Below are 27,529 nucleotides of genomic sequence, written 5' to 3'. Positions count from 1 at the left end.
TTTAATCAATAAATTCAATCGAATAAAAAGACATGCTGGCTATTAACAATCAAATGAAATCACTATCAACAAAATTCATAGATGGATTGTCCATAAATGTTAAGTTTAAATATAACATTTTAATGTAGAAATATTAAATGATTGCAAAAATGAAATAAGCTATTTTTTTAAATATGAAACTACAGCCGCCCGTAGGTGGCAGCACGTGACTGTCTTAATGAGTGAGCTGAATCAACCGATTCGTTTAAAAAGCTGATTCATTTAACTTTGCAAACGACTGTACTTATAGCCTGATTGAATCATTTGTTGGTCTGTGTAACGCTGAGGAACAAAACACTGTTGTTCGGAGACGCAGCGGTTCTGCTGTTTGTTCTGTTTTCTTTCTGACGGAGCAAAACGGAATTTTGTGTCTGAAAGTTACTCTGTAAGTTGTTGTTTATTGTACATTTGCGATCGTGCAGATATTCGAGAGAGAAAAAAAACAGGACTCTTGTTTGTGTGATAGGCTAAGTCCTATATCATAGGCATAGCTATGTTATAAAAACAGAAACTCATTAAATTGCTAGTTTTAATTGAAAATCATTTTGATGACATTTCTTCCCCACTACGTGTAATGGCAGTAAGATGAGAGAGAGAGAGTGCTCAAAACTCATCAGATGATCGCATAATTTAGTGGAACATTAATATAGTAATATAAAATCATCCTCTGTAAAGAAATAAGGTGTGAACATTTAAGAATTTATCATTATCTTTCTAAATGTGTGCTCTTTTGGGTTAAAGGCTTAATGGAGCTGTTTAAAGTGTGATAACAAACCAATCGGTGCAGACGTGATTCAATACGTGTGTCCTTCTTCTATGTGAAATAATCATAAATACCAGTTTATGCTGTTTGATTGTGGCCTCGAAGGTCGTAGTTGTAAGCTGTAGCCCCGGCTGGCCCGTTTAGATCTTGCGTGCGCAGTGGAAATGCAGCTAATAATTTCTGAATTCTGACTGGCATATAATGAACAAATCAAACAAACGTAAATGGGCAAAGGCAGGGCCCCCTACAAGGCAGGGCCCATGGGCTGCAGCCCACTCAAGCCCAATGGTAAGTCCGGCCATGCCTACAGATCCCTCGTTCAGTATGTTCACAAACAAGTTAATTCAATTAGTTCACAAACAAGATTTATTCTCATTCAGTCTCATTCAGTGACTCTTGTTTTGTGAAGGGCTGTGTTCGGTTTGATTGTTCCAACCAATGAAACGATCCTTCACAACCCAGATTTGAACCCTGTTTGTTCACTTTAAGCAGTCACTTGTTTCAAAATCGAGAGACTTCAGTGAACATTCATTTGTTCACTAATTTAAAAGATCTGTTCAGTAGAACATCAACTTATTAGAAAACATTACACAGATACATGTTATTTAGGCCATTAATTTTGAAAAGCAGACACAAAAAATGAAAACAATATTGACTATAATCTATAACATCTGTCCTTTGGTTATTCACCGCGTGTGTATTTTTGTCCCAACAAGAACATTTATGAGAGGAGCTATAAATACAACATTTATTTTATAGCGCTATACTCTTATTTGTGCCTACTTTTACTTTAGGAGAAACATCTGAGACAAAACTGATACATAAATTAAACTTAACTGAAATCATCTGAGCTTTAAAAGAGCAAACTTTGAACCATAACTCAGGAATAAATTAATATATTTTTAAATATTATAAAATAGAAAAACAAAAACAAATCATGCATACATGTAATGTGTGCTTTCATACAATATGTTGTTGCTTCTGAAAATAAGTAGCCTAAATGTAGCATCTTTATCCATTTTATGTTTTTGTCCACACTGTAATCAAGCCAAACGAGAGATTAAAGAGACTAAATAGATGAAACACTCTAATTAGAGCACAAATTGAGGAGAAATATGCTAATTGCTCTTTAGTATGAGTAATCTCACCAATTTCTTAAATGTGCTGGAGAGATTAAATCAGAATCTGGGTTTTATTCAAAGGTTTGAGAAGGATATACAGCCATCAAGACTCTTCAGGCAGCAGAATATATTAATCCAGTTTGACAAGACAGGGATGAAGCTAATCCCATTAATGGCCTTCATAGTGTGCGCACAAAGTTTTCATACTAAATGGCACTTAAATGCTGAGCATGTGCTGAATAGCAGATATCTGTCTACTTATTGACAATGCAGTGGTTTTGAGATCATTTGAAGTATGTGAGGAATGATTGTTTTTCCTCATATGGTTGAACAGCCAACTGCTTCCCTTCCACTGCCAGTTTGCTTCCTATTTTTTTACTGTCCTGATTTACGCTTATCCTTCATGCTAAATGAGTCTTCTCGGTGGGCGAGTCGAGTGCGCGAGGGGCAGGACGCCATCAGTCAGTTGGGGAGAAAAGCTTGCTCTTGATTCTCTCAGCTCAGATTCTATCTTCTCCTCCTCCTCTGGCTCTTACTCTAGACAGATTTGCCCAGGCAATGCCAGGTCAGAGTTCACACAGAACTTCCCACGCTGGGCAGCTTTTACCCCTTGCCAGTGTCATTAGACTGAGATGCGGGGATTAAGAGCAGGCTGTAGTTGTTAAGAAAGTCCCACTTTGTTGTTTACAGGGTAATCCTTAGGTAGGCTGTATGGGGATGAGCTTTATTTTTAATGTTGCAGATTGAAATTTTTAGAGGAGCTCTCTTTGGTTGCAATGTTGTCTTACTGACATTGCCTTACAAACGAATGGATAGAGTTGATCTGATTCATGCTGATCTATTTGTAAGTGCCAGATTTATTTATAACTGAAATGCTCTTTTATAGGTCTTCAGGCAATCTGGCTTGAATATTCCTATGAAGACATTTTATGACAAGAGGCTCAGAATGACTGTGATTAACAATGTTAGGAAGTAACTAAGCAAAGTAGCGAAGCTACTAACTTATTTGTATCATTCAGTAGTGTGTCTGTTCAGTTGTTTTCAAAATAAGAAAGTATTACTTTTCCAATACTTAGCTATGAGTCATCAGATGGTTCATGTAAATGAACACATTAACAAAAAGATTCTCTAAGTGTAACACTTCAGGTTTCATTGTAATTAGTGCAGTAGTAAAAATCTAGGGTGCACTGTATTGGATCAGGATGGTAAACAAATGCCACCTAACACACCACATCGGCCAGTAAATCACAATCCAATTAGCTTAGTGCTTTACCTTTGCATTTACATTTTAATCTGGCCACTAAAGCTAGACACCATCTATGGGAGATAGAGCAGTCTCAGGGCAAGCTGTAGAGCCTCAGGCATTGTCTTTGGCTCTAAGAAACGCATCCAAGTCCGACAGACCATAGCCACCAGCCTTTCAGTATAACAGTCAAGGGGTGTAGAAACCAATCCTTTCTAGTGACATCACAGAGGTCATCTCAGGGGTCACCATAACCAGCACTAAATCACAAAAGCTCTCCCCGGCAGAGTTAATACCATTATGAAGAAATGCAGGCATGTGGAGCAGAGTTCAAGCCCATCAGAAAACAAGAGCCCCCACTGAGGAATGAAGTGAATCGACTCATCCACACAGTGGTCAATTATTCAATTACTTCTCTGCTTACTGGTGTTTGACCTCTATGTTTCCTACTGGATTTGTTAAGCAGAGGAGAAGATAAAGGGGAGGATGGGCTTCAGAAGTCTGGCTGAGAAAGGTGGTGATTGAATCAGATGGTGGGGTTAAAACGGAGGGGCAGTGAAGTGAGGTTATCTCTCATGACTGGCCCCGAAAGCTGAAATAAAGAGAACTTAACAGTCCTGCCCCAACCAAATCCCCCTTTGGACTTTAATTAGACGCCTAAATAAATTACCTCATATGGTTTCAAAGAAAATGTAGCTCCTGAAGGGGTAGAAATGACTGATAAAGTTGTATTTTGTGAGCTTTGGGCCTCCTTTTTTTTCTTTCTCTTTCTCTCTTTCTATCTGCCTTCCTCCCTGGTACTCTTCTGTTCTCAGAGTTAAGCGTTGATTCATTTTATTGTGTGTTTAACCAATTCAAGCCAAAAAGGAAGTGACCTAATGAGCCCGGGGCTCCAACCTAAATGAGAACGGCTATTGAGCACCAGTGAGAGTTTGTTGCAAAGTTTGTATAGAAATACAGCCATTGAGATAAAATTCCCTGTGTAAGTAGTCATTTAACAGATGATTTTATACAAAGTAAATTCCAGTACAGGGACAATCCCCTGAAGTAAACTCCCCAAGCACAAGTGCCTGGTGCACAATGATGATAGATCATGGTTTGGTTCTTGGGGGCCTCAAACTAACAGGCACAGTAATGTATATACTATCACAATAATGGGACACAGTGTATCACATACAGTACAATTGCGATTAATCTCACATTTTTTACTGTATTTATTTATTATTTAAATTTTTTGCATACATTTTTTTGCACATAATCAGCAACTGGTATGCCCACTACACACATCCCTTGTCTGCGTGTTTGTCTTGCATACAAGTGACATTGTATTTTATTTATTTTAACTGTCAATAAAATTAAATATTTTTTTATTAATCTCATTATTTATTTAATTTTAAACTTTTTTTTGTACCTAATCTGCTACTGTTATGCTTATTATTCATATTATTGTACATTTTTAGTTACATTTTTCCACATAATCAGCGACTGATATGCCCATTTTTTTTGTTATTCATTACACCTTACCCTGTGTTTTTGCCTTGCATACAAAGGTCACTATATATTGTATATAATCCACTATTGGTAAGCCTATTATTCATCATTCATCACACATTCCCTGCGCTGTGAGTTCAGTAAATAATATGGCAAATAATTTTGGTTACTTTCAGCTACCAATAAGTGCTTTCAGCTCCATTTAACATTTTTATTTTTATTTTTTCAAAATCCATTCCACAGAACCCCATAGATTTTTATATCAAACTCACTATCGAAAAAGTCTACAGATTCTGTCTGACCCTGATCATAGGTGTTGTAGACTAACAGGCACCAGACATTGCATTGTAATTTTGGAAGTACAAGGCTGATTCCCAGTACACCATGTAAGGTGACCTCCATTAAAGTTACTCCGATCAACTGCAGCATTTTATTGCCAGCGCTGTTATGAATCTGAAGGGAAAAGGGGCGTGAACTCAATTTGTCTCCAGCCAGATGTCTCGCTGGCACCAGATTCCAAAAGGTTAAAGCAACTACTGATCCCTTACCACACATGACATCACAAGAGACTGTGCAAGATGACTTTAGTGGCAGCAAACGTGACATTTAACTCAAAGTTCATCCACTTTGGTATAACAAAGCGACATATTTCTAACCGCATATTTAAGCACATCTGCAAGCTTTGTGATTTAACAGCGGTGTGGTTCTGCTCTCTCTACTGCATCCAGCTAATCAAAATCTGTCACTGTTATAGTGCCATGAATTCATAATTCAGAATAATTTCTGCAACAGCTGCTGCACATTACCATAACTGCAGGGGGGCTCGAATTCATTTTTTGTTTTTTAAGGTTTCATTTTTCATGCTCGGCGTTACGAAGGGGAAACGGAGGGAAGAAATGCGCGCCTGCCACACATACACTGACAAACAATTTACAGAAATACAATTCATGTCTCCATGGACTCGGTGATTGAGAGCTTTAATATGGAGATTCCTCTCACAGATGCATGTCAAGTAAATACAAGTTGGAATAGACATTGACGCAAGTTACTCAGCAGGAGACATGCAGAATATGCAAGTCTTTGTTTCTGTGCAGGTGACAGGGTTGTTTTTATATGTGATGTTGTGGGCCGACTGTAATCATATGGTCGCTCGGAAGTCTGTGTATTGTTTATACACATGGTTGTGCATGTGTGTGACAATGATTTCTTGTTTGCAGCTGAAGTCTGGGTGCCAGTAAGATCTGTGTTGTGTTTTGTGCAGGTAGCGAGACCCCAGACTGTATTGGAGTGAGATGCACTGACTCCTGGCAAACTGCAACATTCCTTGTCATCCTCCGCTCTCTTCCGAGGCTTTGGCCAGTCATGCGGTTACTATGGAAAATCCTCCTCCTTTTGGGTGCTTGCCTTAATATGAGCTGCAGGTATCAGAGTAATGCCCTGGATATTCCACTTGAAGGTAAGTTGAATAAATTACTTCCTGTTCTATGTATTTTCTTCTGTAGTATTCTAGTAATGTCTTACCTGTTTACATGACAATATTTTCAGTACTGTTTGTTTAATTGTTTGCTGTGTGCACAAACTGGCCTGTTTTTCATGCTTTCTGGAAGAACGTTGAGCTATGGAAGCCTGTTTTCACCTTAAAAATGAACAAATGACTTAGTGACAAGTGACTTAATTTCTCATAATTGCAACTTTATTTTCAAAATTGGAACTTAATTGTTAATTCCTTACAGATTCTACTTTATATCTCACAGTTGCAACATTCTGTCTCAAAATTGTGAAATCATCTCATGATTGTGACTTTGAAATTAAATTGCTATTCCATTTGCAGAAATTACAACTTCATATAATTTCAGTTGCGACTTTATATATCACAATTGTGACTTATCTCACAATATCCCACAACTGAGACTTCATATTCATATTATTTGTGATTTCATGTCTCATTTATGTCCCACAATTTAATTTTTTTCAGGCAGTTTCTGAAATGCTACTTTATATCCCACAATCGCCTTTATTTCTCACAATTGTTTTTATATCTCACAATTGTGGCTTCATGTCAACTGGGACTTAACATCTCACAAACACGACTGCATACAGTATATTAAAAATGCATAATTGTGACTTTTTCTATCACACTTTTTTTGTTTATTTTTTTTACATTTATCACATAATTGCTTTATTTTTTACTCAGAGAGGGATGCAGGCTTCCATAGTGAGCACACTGTTCTTACAACTAATCTGTTTGAAACTGGGTGTTTCTATGCAGGTTCACTCAAGCTGAGAGCAGGTATAATTTATTGCTAGGGCTATGTATTTCACCGTTTCCATGGAAACCAAATAAAAGTGTATTTTGTTACTGTTAAATTATTCACAATATATCTAAGATATATAAGATATCTTAGGGGAACACAATGTTCTTATTTTTTCTCTCTCTCTCGCTTCTGCGTTAATTTAATCAAACATGGACCTGTATTTAATTGTTTGATGTCAATTAATTATTTGTTAGCAGTTCAACAGAAGTAATATCTATATGGTTCTAACAAATCCCTGCACGTTTGTTTCTCTGTGTTCTTCTTGCTGCGGTGGATTTGTTAGTTTTAGCACGTGTGAACAGTAAGTTTGCAATGCTACCCCATCCATAGAACTAGAAACTTCCATCCATAGAGGCCATTATCATCCACCAACCATGAGATTTCTTTTAAAAATCATGCATAAATGCAGAGATTTGCTCTTTTGTTGGGGACATTTACAATGAAGTACTACTGCCCTGATACTATGGTATCAGATGGGGATACCATGGTACTTCATAATTATCATATTCAAGTCCCTTGATGGTACTTGATGGTATTTGGATACTATTGTACTACTATGGTACATCCTGAATGGTATTCCTTTATCATACAATCTTATAAAAAAAATTACTTTTTGTGAACAGTCTCATTCAAATTAGTTATTTTTCATAGAAGCAAATTAAACACTTTTTTGTTGTTGTTAATAGAGTAGAAATGTTAACAAGAATGTTCCCTCAAAACAAAGCATTTAGATGATTTTTAGAGTGTTTTTTCTCTGTGCATAGTGGACAACTTCCAACAACAGGATATTCCACTTGAAGGTAAGTTGAATAAATTACTTCCTGTTCTATGTATTTTCTTCTGTAGTATTCTAGTAATGTCTTACCTGTTTACATGACAATATTTTCAGTACTGTTTGTTTAATTGTTTGCTGTGTGCACAAACTGGCCTGTTTTTCATGCTTTCTGGAAGAACGTTGAGCTATGGAAGCCTGTTTTCACCTTAAAAATGAACAAATGACTTAGTGACAAGTGACTTAATTTCTCATAATTGCAACTTTATTTTCAAAATTGGAACTTAATTGTTAATTCCTTACAGATTCTACTTTATATCTCACAGTTGCAACATTCTGTCTCAAAATTGTGAAATCATCTCATGATTGTGACTTTGAAATTAAATTGCTATTCCATTTGCAGAAATTACAACTTCATATAATTTCAGTTGCGACTTTATATATCACAATTGTGACTTATCTCACAATATCCCACAACTGAGACTTCATATTCATATTATTTGTGATTTCATGTCTCATTTATGTCCCACAATTTAATTTTTTTCAGGCAGTTTCTGAAATGCTACTTTATATCCCACAATCGCCTTTATTTCTCACAATTGTTTTTATATCTCACAATTGTGGCTTCATGTCAACTGGGACTTAACATCTCACAAACACGACTGCATACAGTATATTAAAAATGCATAATTGTGACTTTTTCTATCACACTTTTTTTGTTTATTTTTTTTACATTTATCACATAATTGCTTTATTTTTTACTCAGAGAGGGATGCAGGCTTCCATAGTGAGCACACTGTTCTTACAACTAATCTGTTTGAAACTGGGTGTTTCTATGCAGGTTCACTCAAGCTGAGAGCAGGTATAATTTATTGCTAGGGCTATGTATTTCACCGTTTCCATGGAAACCAAATAAAAGTGTATTTTGTTACTGTTAAATTATTCACAATATATCTAAGATATATAAGATATCTTAGGGGAACACAATGTTCTTATTTTTTCTCTCTCTCTCGCTTCTGCGTTAATTTAATCAAACATGGACCTGTATTTAATTGTTTGATGTCAATTAATTATTTGTTAGCAGTTCAACAGAAGTAATATCTATATGGTTCTAACAAATCCCTGCGCGTTTGTTTCTCTGTGTTCTTCTTGCTGCGGTGGATTTGTTAGTTTTAGCACGTGTGAACAGTAAGTTTGCAATGCTACCCCATCCATAGAACTAGAAACTTCCATCCATAGAGGCCATTATCATCCACCAACCATGAGATTTCTTTTAAAAATCATGCATAAATGCAGAGATTTGCTCTTTTGTTGGGGACATTTACAATGAAGTACTACTGCCCTGATACTATGGTATCAGATGGGGATACCATGGTACTTCATAATTATCATATTCAAGTCCCTTGATGGTACTTGATGGTATTTGGATACTATTGTACTACTATGGTACATCCTGAATGGTATTCCTTTATCATACAATCTTATAAAAAAAAATTACTTTTTGTGAACAGTCTCATTCAAATTAGTTATTTTTCATAGAAGCAAATTAAACACTTTTTTGTTGTTGTTAATAGAGTAGAAATGTTAACAAGAATGTTCCCTCAAAACAAAGCATTTAGATGATTTTTAGAGTGTTTTTTTTCTGTGCATAGTGGACAACTTCCAACAACAGAGCCAGCAAAACACTTTACATTTGTCAAATTGTAACTCATACCATCACTCCATCATCATTTTGATTATGCATATCCAATTTTACACTCAAGCTGTATTAGCCATTAGTTTCTTCCTGTTCTAAACCACAAACAAACTCTCATTGACATTATTTGACCAGATCATTTGCCATTGCCTCATAACAACTCACTCTTTGGCCAACAACACAATCAATGATTCAATATCTAATTGATCAAAACAGTTGATCTGATTGTGGAAAGTCATTATGATTTAACCAAAGCCATTTCACATTTGCATGCCACCATTTTTCCTCCTATATGCATAATCTACTGAGCACTTCCTCTCTCTGGCTGTTTCTTTATCTAGTGGAGCAGCTGCCCACAATTACAGAGCACTCACCTGCCTCTCTGATCGCCTTTCCTTTCGAAGAGAGCTTCCCCGTGAAGTGTGAGGCCACAGGAAACCCTGGAACGGAGTAAGCAGTATACACACACAAATATGCTACTATTCAAATAGTTAGTGTGATAGTGTGAATATATATATATATATATATATATATTTATTTTTTATTTTTTATTTTTTTAAAGAAGTCTCTCCCAGGCTGCATTTATTTGATTTAAGAAAATGCAGTACAACCAGTAATATTGTGAATTTGTGTTGCAATTTGCAGTAACTGTTTTATATTTTTAATATATTCTAAAAAGATATATTTAATTTTTATTTATTTATCTATACATATATACAGTGGTGTGAAAAAGTGTTGGCCCCCTTCCTGATTTCTTATTTCTTTGCATGTTTGTCACACTTTAATGTTTCAGATCATCAAACAAATTTAAATATTACACAAAGATAATGCAAGTAAATACAAAATGCAGTTTTTAAATGATGATTTCATTTATTAAGGGAAAAAAGCTGTCCAAACCTACGTGGCCCTACGTGAAAAATGAATTGCCCCCTCCTGTTAAATCATGAAAGATCTGCAATTAACCACATTATTTTAGAAAGCTGAGTTAAATTTCACTAGCCACACACAGGCCTGATTACTGCCAGACCTGTTGAATCAAGAAATCACTTAAATAGAACCTGTCTGACAAAGTGAAGCATGCTTAAATAGCAACACATTATGCCGCGATCTAAAGAAATTCAAGAACAGATGAGAATCAAAACAGTTGACATGTATCAGTCTGGAAAGGATTATAAAGCCATTTCTAAGGCTTTGGGACTCCAGCGAACCATGGTCAGAGCCATTATCCACAAATTGAGAAAACTTGGAACAATGCTCGAAAACCCTCCAATGTGGCTGAATTAAAACAATTCTGCAAAGAAGAGTGGGCCAAAATTCCTCCACAGCGATGTGAAAGACTCATTGCCAGTTATCGCAAACACTTGATTGCAGTTGTTGCTGCAAAGCGTGGCACAACCAGTTATTAGATTTAGGGGGGCAATTACTTTTTCACGTAGGGCCAGGCAGGTTTGGACAGCTTTTTTCCCTTAATAAAATAAATAATCATTTAAAAACTGAATTTTGTATTTACTTGCATTATCTTTGTGTAATATTAAAATTTGTTTGATGATCTGAATCTTTTAAGTGTGACAAATATGCAAAAAATGTAAAAAAAACAGGAAGGGGGCCAACACTTTTTCACACCACTGTATATATATATATATTTTTTTTTTCTTCTTCTTCTTTTTTTTTTTCTTTGATGGCAAAATTTAATTTTCAACAGTCATTACTCCAGTCTTCAGTGTCACATGATCCGTCAGAAATCATTCTATAATCTGATCTAATGCTCAAGAAACATTTATTATTATTATCAATGTTGAAAACGGTTGTGCTGCTTAATATTTAGGTGGAAGCCATATTTTTTCAGGATCTCTGAAGGATTATTTCATGAATAGAAAGTTCAAAAGAACAGAATTTGTATTTGAATTTATTTAAAATTTGATTTTCTTTAAAAAAAAAAAACTGTTCTGTTTTCCAGCCTCAATCTGATTATAAATAATACATTCATTACAAAAGTTAATAATTGTTCCAAGCTTTTCAAATTAGATCAGATTCAAACATGAGTTAATCACTTGTTATCATATGATATGGAATCGTAATAAATTCATCTCCAGCTGGAAGTTGTGTTACCATTCATCTTCCTCTACTAATTACTTGCTGGTGCTTTGCTTCGAAAACTAGACCAGAGATGGAGGAAACGATCTTCAGGAACAACCACAAGAGTATCATCATAGTTCTTCCATGCTGGTTGATCAGCATCACCAGCTATTTTTGCGGGTGAACAGTGCAGCTGTGCTATATCAGCACCAAACCAACATGGAAATTCACCAGGGTAGATCATGGGTAGAACAGCTCATAATATACGCAAAAATAAAAACATCAGAAACACCCCACTGGTATTTTTTAAAGCACATTTCAAAGCCTTGTCTGAGTATTTGATCTCATTTTAAATTTGAAAACCTGAATGTGGAAATCCTCTTTACATGCTTGTGATGTTTTCATCATATTTCAAAGGGCGCACACTGAGTGGTGTAATTTCATTTAATTACTGATCATCTCTGTTTTTCAGATTCAGGTGGACAAAGAATGGTCAAGACTTTGATCCATATCAGGACCCCAGATTGAAAACATTAGATGATTCCGGAACATTCATCATTCCCAATAATGGGAATCTCACAGAATTCCAGGGCAATTATCGTTGCTTTGCAACCAACAAATTAGGAACAGCAATGTCAGAAGAGATTGAATTCATTGTTCCGAGTAAGTAATGTATAACTTTGTGCCGTATGCTCCGTAACGACTCTTTCGGAATGATTTAGAGACCAGTGTCCAATAAAACAACCGCTCTGGTCCTTAGTGGGATATCCATTTTACTTGCCCGCTACAAACCCTGGAGCTTTTCTCTCTCTTTCATCACAGTGTGTATGGACTGTGAGGAGAGGGCTGATGAAAAATGAGTTTTTACCTCTCTCTCCATCATTTTTCGACGTCATATTTCTCATTGTGTTCTGAAATACACCACATAAATCTCCACAAATGTAACCAGAGCAGTCATCAGTTACCAAACAAGACTTGTTTTCAATCACTCAGTTGGTATGTACAGTTTCAGCAGCAGTGTGATGTGTTAGTGGCAGATTTTTGGACTAAATTTGGGAAATTGGAACAAATAATATTTTTCCAGGAATGCCTTAGGGAAGAAAATTTGTATTATATTGCCACCTAGTGGTAATTCAATTTGTGAAATGGTATATAATTATATTTATCGATTCATTTTGCTTGTTAATTTCTGCAGATATTCCAAAGTTCCCTAAAGAGATCATCGATCCGATTGAGGTTATGGAAGGTCAGTCAGTCATTCTAGAGTGCAACCCACCCAAAGGAATCCCCCCACTGCAAATCTACTGGATGACAATAAGTAAGTTCAAGTTAGGTTATTTGGGTTAAATTAGTCTAAGGCACACCTACAGTGCATTCAGTGATCATCTGATCAATATTGCACAGTTGAGTATGCAGGTTTTTAATAACCCATCTGGAAACAATTGTTTATATATAATTTAATATGATTAACCTAATTGTTTATTAAAAATATTAAAATAAATAATTAAAATGATATTTATTATTTTAATTATATAATATTTAAATAATTTATTACATTTGGACAGACAAATGTGTGTAACATTGGAACAAATGTTACAAATTATATTACTTAAAGGAATTGTTCACCTAAAAATGAAAATTCTCTTAAAATGTACTCATCCTCATGTCATCCAAGATGTATATGAGTTTGTTTCTTTATCACAACAGATTTGGAGAAATTAAGCATTTCATAATTTGTTCACCAAAGGATCCTCTGCAGTGAATGGGTGCCGTCAGAATGAGAGTCCAAACAGCTGATAGAAGCATTACAATAATCCACAATGACGTCAAACCATTGTTTACAGCTTCACAAGATGTTAACTGGTGGACTGGAGTCATGTGGATTACTTGCAGATTATTGTGATGTTTCTATCAACTGATGGACTTACATTCTAACGGCACCCATTCACTGCAGAGGACCCATTTGTGAGCAAGTGATGTAATTCTACATTTCTCTAAATCTGTTTTGATGAAGAAACAAATTCATTTACATTTTGGATGGCCTAAGGGTGAGCAAATTTTCATTTTTGGGTTACCTATTCCTTGTCCACATCTATTAATGTTCATTAAAGTAATCATATTATTACTGTAATATCACTCTTACTAAGCTAAAAGTGTTTTGAGCTTCATTAGGTTTTTTTCTCAATTTCTGTGAAACATCACAGGTCTACAGCACATCGAGCAGGACGAAAGAGTATCATTGGGTCTCAACGGGAACCTGTACTTCTCAAATGCTATTGAGACCGACAGTCGCAGAGATTACTGCTGCTTTGCTGCCTTCCCACGCATTCGAACCATCGTTCAGAAAACTGCCATGTCTGTTGTGGTCAAAAGCAGTACGTTGAAATACTCATTTCAAAAGTTTGATTGCATAACATGATCATTTCTTTACATGACCAGCATCGATTTCAGACATGTCGTGTCATGTGCTTCTGATACATCCCCCCAGTTTCTCATGTAGTCAATCTCCAAGCACTTGCTGGACTTCAGCAAATCAGCTTGGTAGATTTTGATGCTTCCTGTGCTTTCGTGATACTTCATGTGAAGACTTGTTGGTGTATTTCATATCCATATTATCTGTTGTTTTAGCTGTTATTGCATTTGCCACACATATTTTATTTGTCTCCATTTCTTCATCCAAGACAAGTTAATGAAGGACTCAGACTCTGGTAGCGGCAGAGGTTACGGTGAGTGACATTCATTAGGGATGCTACATGGGCGTAGAGCAGCTTCTTTGTTTTTAATTAGTTTTTATTAATTATTTCATTCCATGCCACATCATACTTGCCTACTCTTTAGCCTAGATTTGCAAATCTCTAGGGTTTTCTGTAATCAACTGATGGGAATAATTCATAAGTTCATCCATGACTCATTCTCTGTATTGGATCAGAAGTGTGTTATTTTTTGTATGTTAAAACAATTTCTTGAATCATTCATTAATATAAAACAGTATTTTTGCAATTTTTTTATATTATATTATATTATATATTTTTCATGCATAATCTTTTCACTGTTATAAAGCAAACTCTCTCTTGGAGAGGAAGCCCAGTCTACTGACGCCCACAGGAAAGGAGTCACATACATATCTGGTGAAAGGCGAAGATCTTCATTTGGAGTGTATTGCAGAGGGCTTGTAAGTGTCATTGTCTAATTTGTTTTATTGTTAATCCAATTAGGAGCTTGACATTCATTTCAATTATACCACTTCAAATGCTTTGAAATCTAGTGGGAATGTTTAAATGATTATTTTTGTAAAAAAATGCAATTAAGTATAAATACTTATAATATAAATTATTGAATAGTTCACTAAAACTTTATTAATAGACTTTAAAATGTTTTGATTGTTTCTGTCTTTCAGCCCCACACCAAAGGTGGAGTGGGTAAAAATAGGTTTCCACAAGCTTCCGGAAAGGGTCGTGGTGGAGAGTCATGGCAAGTTGCTTACTATTGAGATGGTGAATGAGGAGGATGAAGGGAAATATATGTGCAGATCCAAAAATCCCCATGGAGAGGTTGTGCATTATTTTCATGTTACAGTAGAGGGTGAGTCACATTATTGATCACATTAATCTCATATTCTAACCACAGTAAATGTGCCAGTGTTGCTTTATTAATGGTTTCAATATCATGTCTGTATTTAAAGTCACTCTTTGTGTTTAAAGACCGCCATCTTCTGTTCAAAGATAAAGTGTGCTTGCAGGACTAATTCGTGATATGTAGATATACCCCTGGTTTCACAGACAATCCTAACAATCCAAACTAAAAGTCTGAGCTGTTTCAACTGAAAGAAACTTGCACTGATTGATCTTAAAATATGTCAGTGCCTTTGTTTTGTGTCAAGATGCACACCAGTAATGTTTTTTTTTTCTAAGGCATGTTTATAATGTCCCAAATGAGCTATGGCCTAATCTTGGCTTAGTCTAAACCCTGTCTGTGAAACCAGGCCATAGAGTCCTAACATAATACAAGGACACAGTGATCATTTTAGGGATTTTAAATAATAATTTTCAGGTTATCAGAGAACAATTATGCATACATATGACAGATTACCATTCATAGTTGATAGCAGATAACCTTATATTTAGTGTTTCTGTATTTTCATCACATACAGTGTCTATATTTTTTCCAATATAGACCTTAGTCAGAGTAAACACCTTATTGAATTTAACAGAAAAAAACGAGACCTCTGAGGGGTAGATATATCTATATTTTCAAGCAACATAAAGGTTAGGCCACATGACTTCCACACACACCATCTTGACCTTTAACAACTGTTTGTGTTCAAACATCGGTGACTATTAGGAAATATCTGGCTGCTGAATGCCACAATTGACTAATCAGAATTATGTCATGTGTATAATATGTGACTTCATTCTTCTGCATGAACAGAGCCTCCTGAGTTTGAGATTGAACCTCAGAGCCAACTGGTGACGATTGGAGCTGATGTGGTGATCAAGTGTGTTGTGAAAGCAAATCCTCAACCTATTGTTGTATGGAGGGTCAACGGCCGACTGCTGAACGGTAAACATTCCTAATTCCCATTTCAAATAACTGAAAAATTATGATTATACTGATTTCAAATTAGTGTGCCAACTGACTTCAAAATAGCTTTCTAAATGGCCTATCAAATAATGGCATAATGTTTGTTAATGAAAATTACAATTAGGTGTCACCAATTTTTCTGTGTGTGTAAATGGGAGTAATTGCGTTTAATTAATCTATTTACTTAGGATGGTCATTTTACAGTAATCATTTTTATAAAGGTGTGTGATTAGGAGCACAGTGTGGTGTATAATTGCATCCTGCCATACTGTACTTTTACTAATCATTTAACCCATATTTTTTATTTTTCTATTTCAGAGGTCCCAACATCCAATAGGAAAGTCTTAAAAGATGGCACCATTTCCATCCACAACGCAAAGCCCGAAAACAGTGCTGTTTACCAGTGTGAGGCCACAAACAGACATGGCACCATCCTAGCCAATGCCAACATCATGATTATGAGTACGTAAACTGTACACGGCTGTAACGGATTTGCATTCATTCATGAATGAAATATGCTGTTTTACCAGTTTGAGATAAAAAAAAAAAAAATTCTGCTGATTTGCAAAAGGCCTAATATTAAAATGGAATATAATGGTACGTATCGATTCATTTTGCTTGTTGATTTCTGCAGATGTTCCGAAGTTCCCTAAAGAGATCATCGATCCGATTGAGGTTATGGAAGGTCAGTCAGTCATTCTGGAGTGCAATCCACCTAAAGGAATCCCCCCGCTGGAAATCTACTGGATGACAATACGTAAGTTCCCGCCCACACTCTGACCACAGTGCATTCAGTGATCATCTAATCAATATTGCACAGTTAAAATGATTTTGGATGGCCTAAGGGTGAGCAAAATATAAATTTTTGGGTGAACTATTCTTTATATTGTCTATCTATTAATGCTCATTAAAGTAATCATATTATTACTCTAATGTCATTGTTACTTAGCTAAAAGTGTTATAAGCTTCATTAGATTTTTTTTTCTTTGAACATCACAGGTCTACAGCACATCGAGCTGGACGAGAGAGTATCAGTGGGTCTGAACGGGAACCTGTACTTCTCAAACGCCATCAAGTCGGACAGTCGCAGAGATTACTGCTGCTTTGCTGCCTTCCCCCGCATACGAACCATCGTCCAGAAAACCGCCATGTCTGTCATGGTCAAAAGCAGTACGTTAAAATACTCCTCTTTAAGAGTTTGATTGCATATAGCATGATCATTTCTTTACATGGCCAGCATCAATTTCAAACATGTCGGTCATGTGCATCTGATGCATCCCCCCAGTTTCTCATGTAGTCAATCTCCAAGCACTTGCTGGACTTCAGCAAATCAGCTTGGAAGATATCGATGCTTCCCGTACTTTCATAATACTTCCTGTGAAGACTTGTTTGTGTATTTCATGTCCATATTATCTATTGTTTTTGCATTTGCCACACATATTTTATTTGTCTCCATTTCTTCATCCAAGACAAGTTAATGAAGGACTCTGGTAGCGGCAGAGGTTATGGTGAGTGACATTCATTAGGGATGCTACATGGGCGTAGAGCAGCTTCTTTGTTTTTAATTAGTTTTTATTAATTATTTCATTCCATGCCACATCATACTTGCCTACTCTTTAGCCTAGATTTGCAAATCTCTAGGGTTTTCTGTAATCAACTGATGGGAATAATTCATAAGTTCATCCATGACTCATTCTCTGTATTGGATCAGAAGTGTGTTATTTTTTGTATGTTAAAACAATTTCTTGAATCATTCATTAATATAAAACAGTATTTTTGCAATTTTTTTATATTATATTATATTATATATTTTTCATGCATAATCTTTTCACTGTTATAAAGCAAACTCTCTCTTGGAGAGGAAGCCCAGTCTACTGACGCCCACAGGAAAGGAGTCACATACATATCTGATGAAAGGCGAAGATCTTCAGTTGGAGTGTATTGCAGAGGGCTTGTAAGTGTCATTGTCTAATTCATTTTATTAATTCAGTTAATTTATTAATCTAATTACGAGCTTGGCATTCGTTTCAGTTATACCACTTGAAATGCTTTTGAAATCTAGTAGGAATGTTTATAAAGGTTATTTTGTAAAAAAAAAAAAAAAAATGCAATCAAGAGCATTTAGATGGATGCATCAAAATACTTATTATATAAATGATTGAATACTTCATGTCTGTTTGAACACAAAACACTATTATTAGACTTTAAAATGTTTTGATTGTTTCTGTCTTTCAGCCCCACACCAAAGGTGGAGTGGGCTAAAATAGGCTACCACGAGCTTCCAGAAAGAGCCGAGGTGGAGAGTCATGGGAAGTTGCTTACTGTAGAGATGGTGAATGAGGAGGATGAAGGGAAATATATGTGCAGAGCCAAAAATCCCCATGGAGAGGTTGTGCATTATTTTCATGTTACAGTAGAGGGTGAGTCATATTATTGATCACATTAATCTCATAATATAACCACAGTAAATGTGCCAGTGTTGCTTTATAAATGGTTTCAATATCATGTCTGTATTAAAGACACTCTTTGTGGTAAAAGAGCGCCATCTTCTGTCCAAATACAAAGTATGCATGATTAGGACAACTAGAAATAGAGTCCTAGCATAATACAGTGATAATTTTGGGTATGATAAATGATCATTTTCAGGTTATTAAGAGAACAATTATGCATGCATATATCTGATAACCTTATATTTAGTGTTTCTGTATTTTCATCACATATAGTCTCTGTATTTTTTCAATATAGACCTTAGTTAGAGTAAATGCCATATTGAATTTAACACAGAAAAAACGAGACTGTGAGGGATATATGTATCTATATTTTCAAGCAACAAGAAAGGTCAGGCCACACGACTTCCACACACAGCATCTCGACCTTTAACAACACTTTGTGTTCAAACATCAGTGACTATTAGGAAATATCTAACCACTGAATGCCACAATTGACTCGTCAGATTATGTCATGTGATTCTTCTGCATGAACAGAGCCTCCTGAATTTGAGATTGAACCTCAAAGTCAATTGGTGACAATTGGAGCTGATGTGGTGATCAAGTGTGTTGTGAAAGGAAATCCTCAACCTAGTGTTGCATGGAGGGTCAATGGCCAACCTCTGAACGGTAAACATTCCTAATTACTGAACCTTTCATTAACAATATAAAATTTGAATTATATTGATTTCAAATGATTGTGCCAACTAACTTCAAAAATGGCTTTCTAAATGCCCCGGCAAGCATTGTACTGTATAATATACCAATGTTTGTTAATAAAAACTATAATTGTCACCACTTTTTTGTTTTGTTTATGTACATGGTTGTAATTGCATTTAAATAATCAATTTCCTTATGATGATAATTTTAAAGTAATAGTTTTTATAAAGATATCCTGCCATACTGTACTTTAACTAATCATTTAACCCACATTTTCAGATGTCCCAACATCCAATAGGAAAGTCTTAAAAGATGGCACCATTTCCATCCACAACGCAAAGCCCGAAAACAGTGCTGTATATCAGTGTGAGGCCACAAACAGACATGGCACCATCCTAGCCAATGCCAACATCATGATTATGAGTACGTAAACTGTACACGGCTGTAACGGATTTGCATTCATTCATGAATGAAATATGCTGTTTTACCAGTTTGAGGTAAAAAAAAAAAAAATTCTGCTGATTTGCAAAAGGCCTAATATTACTTAATTTAATGGAGATTTTTTTTTCAAACGATATATATATATATATATGTATCAGCTTTAATGCACAATCAAATGCTGATTTTAATGACAAAAAGAAATATTCAGAATTTATAATTTAAGTAGTGTAAAATGTGATAATCAGGATTAGGCATAAAACATCTTCAGAATGATCCATGCATGTGAAAATCAGCTGAGAACAGAAGAAATAGTTGTAACCTGGCTAGGAATCATGTCTTTGTGGCAGCTTTTCTGGTGAAGGTAAGGTAAGGGATAGTACAAGACTTGTGTGTTGTGAATGGTTGTCAAAAGCAAAAATGCCACAAAATGCACATATTTTGTGAGAAAGTGTAACATGCTTAAGCAAAACAGGCACTATTTCCCAAAATTAGTAAGAAACAGTATTGGATTTTATTAGCAAATATGATTTAGGGCGGTGTCTCCACCCTTTTAAAGAGAGACCTGTGGCATTATTCGTTTCAGAAGTGCATTCTTATGGGATACTTTTGGTTTCATTCACTCTTGGCCAAACAAAAATCTCACAAAAACACCATGGTGTTGGTTGGCAGTGAACAAGCATTTGCTTTATTTGTTGGTGTGGACAGAGCCATAAGCAGCAGTGTGAAAGGGACAGTGGACAGCCCTTGGGTTTGTTCAGAGATTGGAAGGTCCTCATGATAGCACACAGGCTTTAGGGCGGAGCTCTTCTGTCAGTTCTGATCTCCAGACACACTCTCCCTCAGGCGGCCAGACACTTTTATGTGTGAACAACTTTGCCTTCCTCCATTCATATTCAGTTGCTAGAACCAAAGCATGTTTAATTTGGGAGATAAAATAAGCTGCTAAGGATCCTCACTTTCAAAAAAAAATTTGAAACGGAAAAATGAAATTTAATAAAGAATCGGAAAAACATATCTCAACTCTCTCTCCGTAACCCTGCAAACCCGCTTAACTCCCCTGATAGAGCAGGGATCTGCTTTTCCTAGGGACAAGGACTTTTTTACTGAACTGATAACAATGTGCATCACAAGACAAGAGATAAAGAGATTAATCCAATCGTGTTTTGTCATGTTTAATGGTGCAATGCTGATAACTCTCTCCCCAGACATCCAGCCCCTGATCTTAACAGAAAACAATCTGCAATATATGGCAGTGGAGGGGAAAGGTGTGGCCATGCACTGTAAGGTCTTCAGCTCACCAACATCCAGTATTACATGGTGAGTAGAGCCTGCTGTAGTGGATGTATTTGCACAGGCCGGCAGAGGGCAGCACTGCTCTACAGGTGTTAGTGCTGTAGTGATAGAGTGTCTTTAATGTGGTTTGGCGCTGGTAAAGCAGTTTACTCAAGGGTGGGCCCTCAGGCTGTGTTCAGCACTGTGATAATGAGGTAAACTACTCATGTGGATCTGTAAGTATGCTACTGTTAAGTTAATGCAATAACAGCAGAAGTGTTGACTGTGGTGGCACATAAGAGAAAGCAGAGTATTTTATTGAATTCATAAAATCTACACTATCGTTCAAAAATTTGGGGTTGGTGAGATTTTTTAATGTTTGTAAAAGAAGTATCTTTTTCTAATCAAGGCTGGATTATGGAATATTATTACAATTAAAATAAGTTTTCTATTTGAATGTAATTTATTCCTGAATGTTCAGCAGATTTGATATAGTGGAAACCATTTTTTCAATCCAAAATAACAGCATTTATTTAAAATAGAAATCTTGTGTAACCTTATAAATATCTTTACTGTCACGTTTAAACAATTTAAAGTGTCCTTGGTGAGAAAAAGTTTTATTATTTATTTAAAATCTTACTGATCTTAAACTTTTCAACGGCAGTATTTCTAAAAAAAAATGTATTAATGTTTTATTTTAAAAGTTATGTGCCTTACACACTAAACAGAGGTAAATCTATTAAATTATGTAAGTTTTGTATACTGTGACTTATATTTTAGTAAAAAGTAGCAAAAATGACCTGCAACCTTTTTAGTCTATTTGGATTATTGTGGTTTACATGATTTTAGGTGGAGTGATTTTTTTATTTTATTTTATTATTTGCATTTTTTTTGTGGTGGTGATTTCTTAGATTTCAGAAAGACATGCGAACACTATTATGCACACAGTTTATGCTGTTTTCTGAAAATGACCCAGTTGGTTTATGGTTGCATAGGAGTAAAACTGACAGTGCCAATTCAGTGGAAGGAGAAAGGTTTTCTGTTCATAAGAATGGTTCGCTGGAGATCCACAACGTGATGAAAGAGGACATGGGGGAGTATTCTTGTTTTGCTCAAAACACTGAGGGCAAAGTTGCCATTGCTGCAACACTTGAAGTCAAAGGTATGAGAAACAGATACTCTTTTGTAAATCAGTCAAGTTCAAGGGGTTTACAAGATTCAGAAAATAAATCAGTTTAGTTAATCCATATAATCCAAAATTACTTTTGTTTTCCTTGTCAGATCCCACCAGAATAGTCGATCCTCCTCATGATTTGCGGGTTTTGGTCAGAACTACTATCCAGTTTTCATGCCAGGCAGAGTTTGATCCCTCCATTGGTGATGACTTTGAGATCCTCTGGGAAAAAGATGGCATGGCCCTCAATGCCAGCGAGAACGCACGGTGAGATACAACAGGATGTCATTATTCTACAGTAGTGAATGTCAGAGCTGTCTAATCAGTGTCTATGCTGGTGTCTGTAGATATATCCTGGACGATGGAGTGCTTGAAATCATTAATGTGAGCTTTGGAGACCAGGGCTTTTATGCCTGTGTGGCCAGAACACCAGTCGACCAGGACATGGCGGTTGCACAGCTTTCAGTTGTAGGTGAGTTATGTGCTTTCGGTCTTTATTGTTTAGGAAAGTAAAGATAGACAGACGTTTTGAGGGCTGAATCGGGTTCAGCGCATGACACAGGTGGGATTTGGCTACCTGCTGTGCCACAGCTGGAATTATATATTTAATAAGACAGCACCACATAGTATTTGTACAAATAAACTAGCTGGAGACATGACCTGGCAGGTAGTGCATGAGCTCTGTCATGTTTGAAACCAGCTGGAGTCATTTCCCAGACCCAACCTCCCTCTTCTCCCTATCATTTTCTTCATTTCTCCTACTGTCTCCAAAATATCTATAAAATGGCAACAAAAACAAAAAAGCAACAATATCATGTAATGAATCTGATTGAACTCGAGATTCTTAATCGATTGACAGCCCTAAATAAAGTTTGTTGTTTCCTTAGATGTTCCTGATCCACCAGAGGATATGATCCTTTCAGAACATAATGGCAGAAGTGTGAAACTGCAATGGATTCCAGGAGATGACCATAACAGCTCCATTACAGGTAACAGTCTTAACACCCTTATTGTCCATATACTAGGGGTTGAACGATTTCTGATTTTTTAAAGTCGACTTTTATGGGATGAAAGTCGAGTCGAAGTCGACTAGTCGCTGATGGCGTCAGTAATGAACAAAGAAGTCTGGAGCTGTGATAAACACTTTGTGCACAGCTATGGCATATGACACAGCACTGCCCACATGGCTATTGCTCATATAACAGCTCATTTTTAACAGTTCTTTTGTCTTTGAGTCGTTATGTTACTCACAGATTTCTACTCGTTCTAAATCAGATACAGATAAAGTAGCACAGTAAAGATTACATTCATATGAATGCATTAGTGAGAGCGATTGCATGTGTGAATTTATTCTACCTGGCAGCGTCTCTCTACTAGTAGTGAAGCTGTGGGATTTAGTTATTAAGAAATATATGCTTGAACTTTTCAGTTTCTAAGCAATTTTATTGAGAAATCACAGAACAGTGTTGACAATACATTTCCGCGCTGAATGATTCTGTGTGCACGTGATCTGTGCGTGATGTACGAGCTACGGTCTGTATCCTATGAGTGTGCGTTATAATGCAGTAGCGCATTAGATTAGAACGGCGATTAATTTACCTACCTGTACAATAAGCGGTTTAAAATGTGCATTCTCCCGTTCAATTTCGAGCATCCAGTAATATAATCTCACATGTCTTGTGGAAACTGTGGGATTTAGTTAAGAAATATATGCTTGAACTTTTCAGTTTCTAAAGCAATTTTATTGAGAAATCACAGAACAGTGTTGACAATACATTTCCGCGCTGAATGATTCTGTGTGCACGTGATCTGTGCGTGATGTACGAGCTACGGTCTGTATCCTATGAGTGTGCGTTATAATGCAGCAGCGCATTAGATTAGAACGCCGATTAATTTACCTACCTGTACAATAAGCGGTTTAAAACGTGCATTCTCCCGTTCAATTTCGAGCATCCAGTAATATAATCTCACATGTCTTGTGGAGCGCTTTCAGAGTATGCATTTATTTGTCATTTTAACTGTTTGGAAACAGAGCGTAAATGTGAAAGTCTTTCAAAGATTTCTTATCCTGTTGTGCCTCTATGGGACCAGTGACTTGTCGATGTCAAGCTTAAACCGTCATGGCAGAGCATTGAAGTCGACTAGTCGGTGCAACCCCTACCATATACTGTATTATAAATATAAATTTGGATGCACTGGATACAGATTATAGACTAGGACTTGCACAGCCTCTTGGTTTTACTTGTTTGGACAATTTTTACCTTATATAAATGACTCAACATATGCTAATTACACTACCTGTCACGGTCCAGGTGTGTGGAGGCAGGCAGGATGACGAGGATGACAAGGATACAAAATAAGGATATTTAATGTAGCGACAACAAGGCAGAGACAGGCACACACTAGGGGTAACATTCACACTAACCGACAACACTAGAATACAAGAGACAGGAACTTATAGGGCAGATAACGAGGGGCAGACAGGTGAACACAGTGAGGGTAATTAACTAATGATTAGATGGGCCAAACCAACACAAGGGGAAGAAACCACAGCAAACAGTCCACAGGGGCGATACACTACCGTTTAAAATTTTGGGGTTGGTAATTTTTTTATATTTATGAAGTCTCTTATGCTCATCAAGGATGCATTTATTAGATCAAAAAGAGTGTAAAAACAATACTATAGTGAAATATTTTTTCAATTTAAAATAAGTCTTTTCTGTTTTAACATTTTAAAGAGTAATTTATTCCTGTGACAGCAAAGCTAAATTTTCATCAGTCATTGCTCCAGTCTTCAGTGTCACATGATCTATTAGAAATCATTCTAATATGCTGATTTGATGCTCAAGAAATATGTTTTTTTCAGGATTTTATGACGAACACAAAGTTCAACAGAAAATATTTTATTTTAAATAATTTTACAATTTCTGAGCTATTACTTGGCCACCTTTTCATACTAATGCACCTACTTTATAAAATTATGAGGAATCTCATTGTTAATGGTGGATGTTAATGAATAATTGCATTTTGTTCGGTCTTTTGCTGCAAGATGATTGTAAAATCATAGTTAGCTGCTGTACCTTAGAGCTTTGTTAATAAAAGTGAATTGTTATAATGCTTGACATCATGATAAACCGTTGGCAATTAACCAGGTATATAAGCACTGAACATTCTGCAGAAGTCACCACAATAATAGACATACATGGAAGAAAAAGAATGATCAAATTAAAACAAATAATGTGAAAAAAAATAAATAAATACTATTGTTCAAAAGTTTAGGGAATATCAACAAAGGAAATGTTCCTTGAGCAAAATCAGCATATTCAATATGATTTCTGAAAGATCGTAGAGACTGCTGAAAAATTCAACTTTGCCATCACAGATATAAATTACATTTTCAAATTTGTTCAAATGGAACCCCCCCCCCACCCAGCAAAAGTGCAGTACATGTGTGACGAGAAGATCAACAAACCTAGAGGACAGAGAACGCTGATGAAATACCATCTTGCCTTTACACAGCATCCAAACAGTAGCGCTGATATGCCGATTTGTTGTGCCTTATTGAGGATATTAAATTGCACAAGCAGGAACGATTTCCTCACTCAGAGTCTTTGTAGACTAACAAATGAAATGTTATCATGGCTATGAGCTATTTACATTTGTGGCTATAATTATTCTCTTGCCTTCAGTTTTCTTTTGGAGTTGCCCTCCCGATGTTATCTCAGGTCACTACGTCTCTGTGCAGTACGATTAGTTTAGTCCCCTTTTCTTTCTCAGTCTCTCCCTCTTTTTTATTTCTCTCTTATCTTAGTGCATATTTGCCAGTGTTAGGAGTAACTAGCTAAAAGTAGCGAATTAATGCTAAATTGCTGTTTGTTTGTCTGCAGCTTTAAAGCCGAGCTAGCTGATGGAATGAAAGTATGATTCATTCTAGTGAATCAGTTCATTTTGAAGGTTCATGTGAAAAAAAGATTCAGAAATTAGTCACCTGTTTGAATCCCTGCATGGCAGAGATTGATCTTTTCAGATTCCTTAATTGGTCCGTTAACGATTCTTTTTTTTCTCAACTTCATGTCATTACAAACCTGTATGCATTTATTTTCTTCTGCAGAACACAAAATAAGTTATTTTGAAGAATGTTGCTAACCAAACAGGTTTGATTCCCATTGATTTCCATTGATTAGCATTGATTTTTATAAAAATTCAGAGTATATTTGTGATATTAACACTCATTACTGCTCAAAAAAGGTGACATTTATGAAACCTAACCAGAACACAAAATAAGTTATTTTGAAGAATGTTGCTAACCAAACAAGTTTGATTCCCATTGATTTCCATTGATTAGCATTGATTTTTATAAAAATTCAGAGTATATTTGTGATATTAACACTCATTACTGCTCAAAAAAGGTGACATTTATGAAACCTAACATATAAATTTTTAACAAAACAACATAACTATTATTCTAGAATGTTCAAGTGCTGAATGTAATAAATATATTTTACTTGCATAAACTTTCACTTTCAGATTATCACATTTTCATGCTGCAATAAGCATTATATTTTACAATAGTATTTTTGATATATATATATAAAACAGTCATGTTGAAACCTGGGTCAAAATGGACCCAAACGCTAAAAGTTTAAATGGTGATATTTTAAAAACATACATTAAATGAAGTGTATTTTGATAGTATTTACAAAAGTTTGGTTCCCATACTAAAAACTATGCATTTTTTCAAAACAAACCCAAATGCATTATGAGGGTTTTAATATATTGCATAAGGGCTGTTAATAATACAGCGTCTAAAAAGTGGATCTTGGTTCCAACCCTAATAGTTATATAGTTATAATTTAAAAATATATTGCGTCCATCAGTGTAGCTAGCTTAATTATAGGATATATGTTTTAATTATATATATATATATATTTGTGTGTGTGTGTGTGTGTGTGTTTTAATTTATATGTAGCTTAGCTTTGCAGGGTAGAGTTTCGATGTTGCTTACCCAACACTGGTGTTTACAAGGTTTTATTCCATTATAATCAAATCTCTTCCCATTAGCAAGTGTCGTGGTGTCAGTGAGATTGTGAGATTACTTAGATTGTGTATAGTAAATCACTGTAATATAGGCAATTTGCCAAGTGTTTAATAACGAAATGTAGTTACAAAGCATAAAAACAATATTACAGTCCATAACTCCACATAAACAACTATTACCCCACCACAGTTTTTCCCATGATTACCCTCAAAATTACCCTAAATTTCTTGGTCCTTATTTCATGGATATTGCTGAATCTAATTCAATGACATTATTTTGATTTAGGAACAGTGTAATTTGAAGGTAGCTATATAGAGCTATTTGTAATATTTAATTTGCATGTTATTCGTCCATAGTCCCC

At 35.7% G+C, this 27,529-nt stretch overlaps 1 protein-coding gene across 1 annotated transcript in view; it reads left to right on the top strand.

Moving 5' to 3' along the window:
- The window catches only part of LOC107599428 (neural cell adhesion molecule L1-like protein), a 29,057-nt gene extending 5,657 nt beyond the window's left edge, over positions 1–23,400 (top strand). Inside the window, exons 2-25 of the mRNA XM_016291009.1 lie at positions 5,919–6,113; positions 7,256–7,273; positions 9,782–9,890; positions 11,989–12,179; positions 12,712–12,834; positions 13,721–13,891; positions 14,198–14,242; positions 14,577–14,688; positions 14,914–15,098; positions 15,945–16,076; positions 16,416–16,559; positions 16,732–16,854; positions 17,097–17,267; positions 17,567–17,605; positions 17,940–18,051; positions 18,333–18,517; positions 19,082–19,213; positions 19,523–19,666; positions 20,890–21,001; positions 21,952–22,118; positions 22,238–22,397; positions 22,478–22,602; positions 23,018–23,119; positions 23,384–23,400. Of these exons, the coding sequence (XP_016146495.1) occupies positions 6,020–6,113; positions 7,256–7,273; positions 9,782–9,890; positions 11,989–12,179; positions 12,712–12,834; positions 13,721–13,891; positions 14,198–14,242; positions 14,577–14,688; positions 14,914–15,098; positions 15,945–16,076; positions 16,416–16,559; positions 16,732–16,854; positions 17,097–17,267; positions 17,567–17,605; positions 17,940–18,051; positions 18,333–18,517; positions 19,082–19,213; positions 19,523–19,666; positions 20,890–21,001; positions 21,952–22,118; positions 22,238–22,397; positions 22,478–22,602; positions 23,018–23,119; positions 23,384–23,400 (2,913 nt within the window). The 5' untranslated portion in view covers positions 5,919–6,019. The remainder of the gene's footprint in view (positions 1–5,918; positions 6,114–7,255; positions 7,274–9,781; positions 9,891–11,988; positions 12,180–12,711; positions 12,835–13,720; positions 13,892–14,197; positions 14,243–14,576; positions 14,689–14,913; positions 15,099–15,944; positions 16,077–16,415; positions 16,560–16,731; positions 16,855–17,096; positions 17,268–17,566; positions 17,606–17,939; positions 18,052–18,332; positions 18,518–19,081; positions 19,214–19,522; positions 19,667–20,889; positions 21,002–21,951; positions 22,119–22,237; positions 22,398–22,477; positions 22,603–23,017; positions 23,120–23,383) is intronic.
- The last annotated feature ends 4,129 nt before the right edge of the window (positions 23,401–27,529 follow it).

The sequence above is a fragment of the Sinocyclocheilus grahami genome, unplaced genomic scaffold (assembly GCF_001515645.1).
Source record: "Sinocyclocheilus grahami isolate Dianchi unplaced genomic scaffold, SAMN03320097.WGS_v1.1 scaffold266.1, whole genome shotgun sequence".
In the NCBI taxonomy this organism is placed as follows: Eukaryota; Metazoa; Chordata; class Actinopteri; order Cypriniformes; family Cyprinidae; genus Sinocyclocheilus; species Sinocyclocheilus grahami.
Note: the sequence above shows the minus strand (reverse complement) of the source record. Positions and strands in the feature narration are given on the sequence as shown.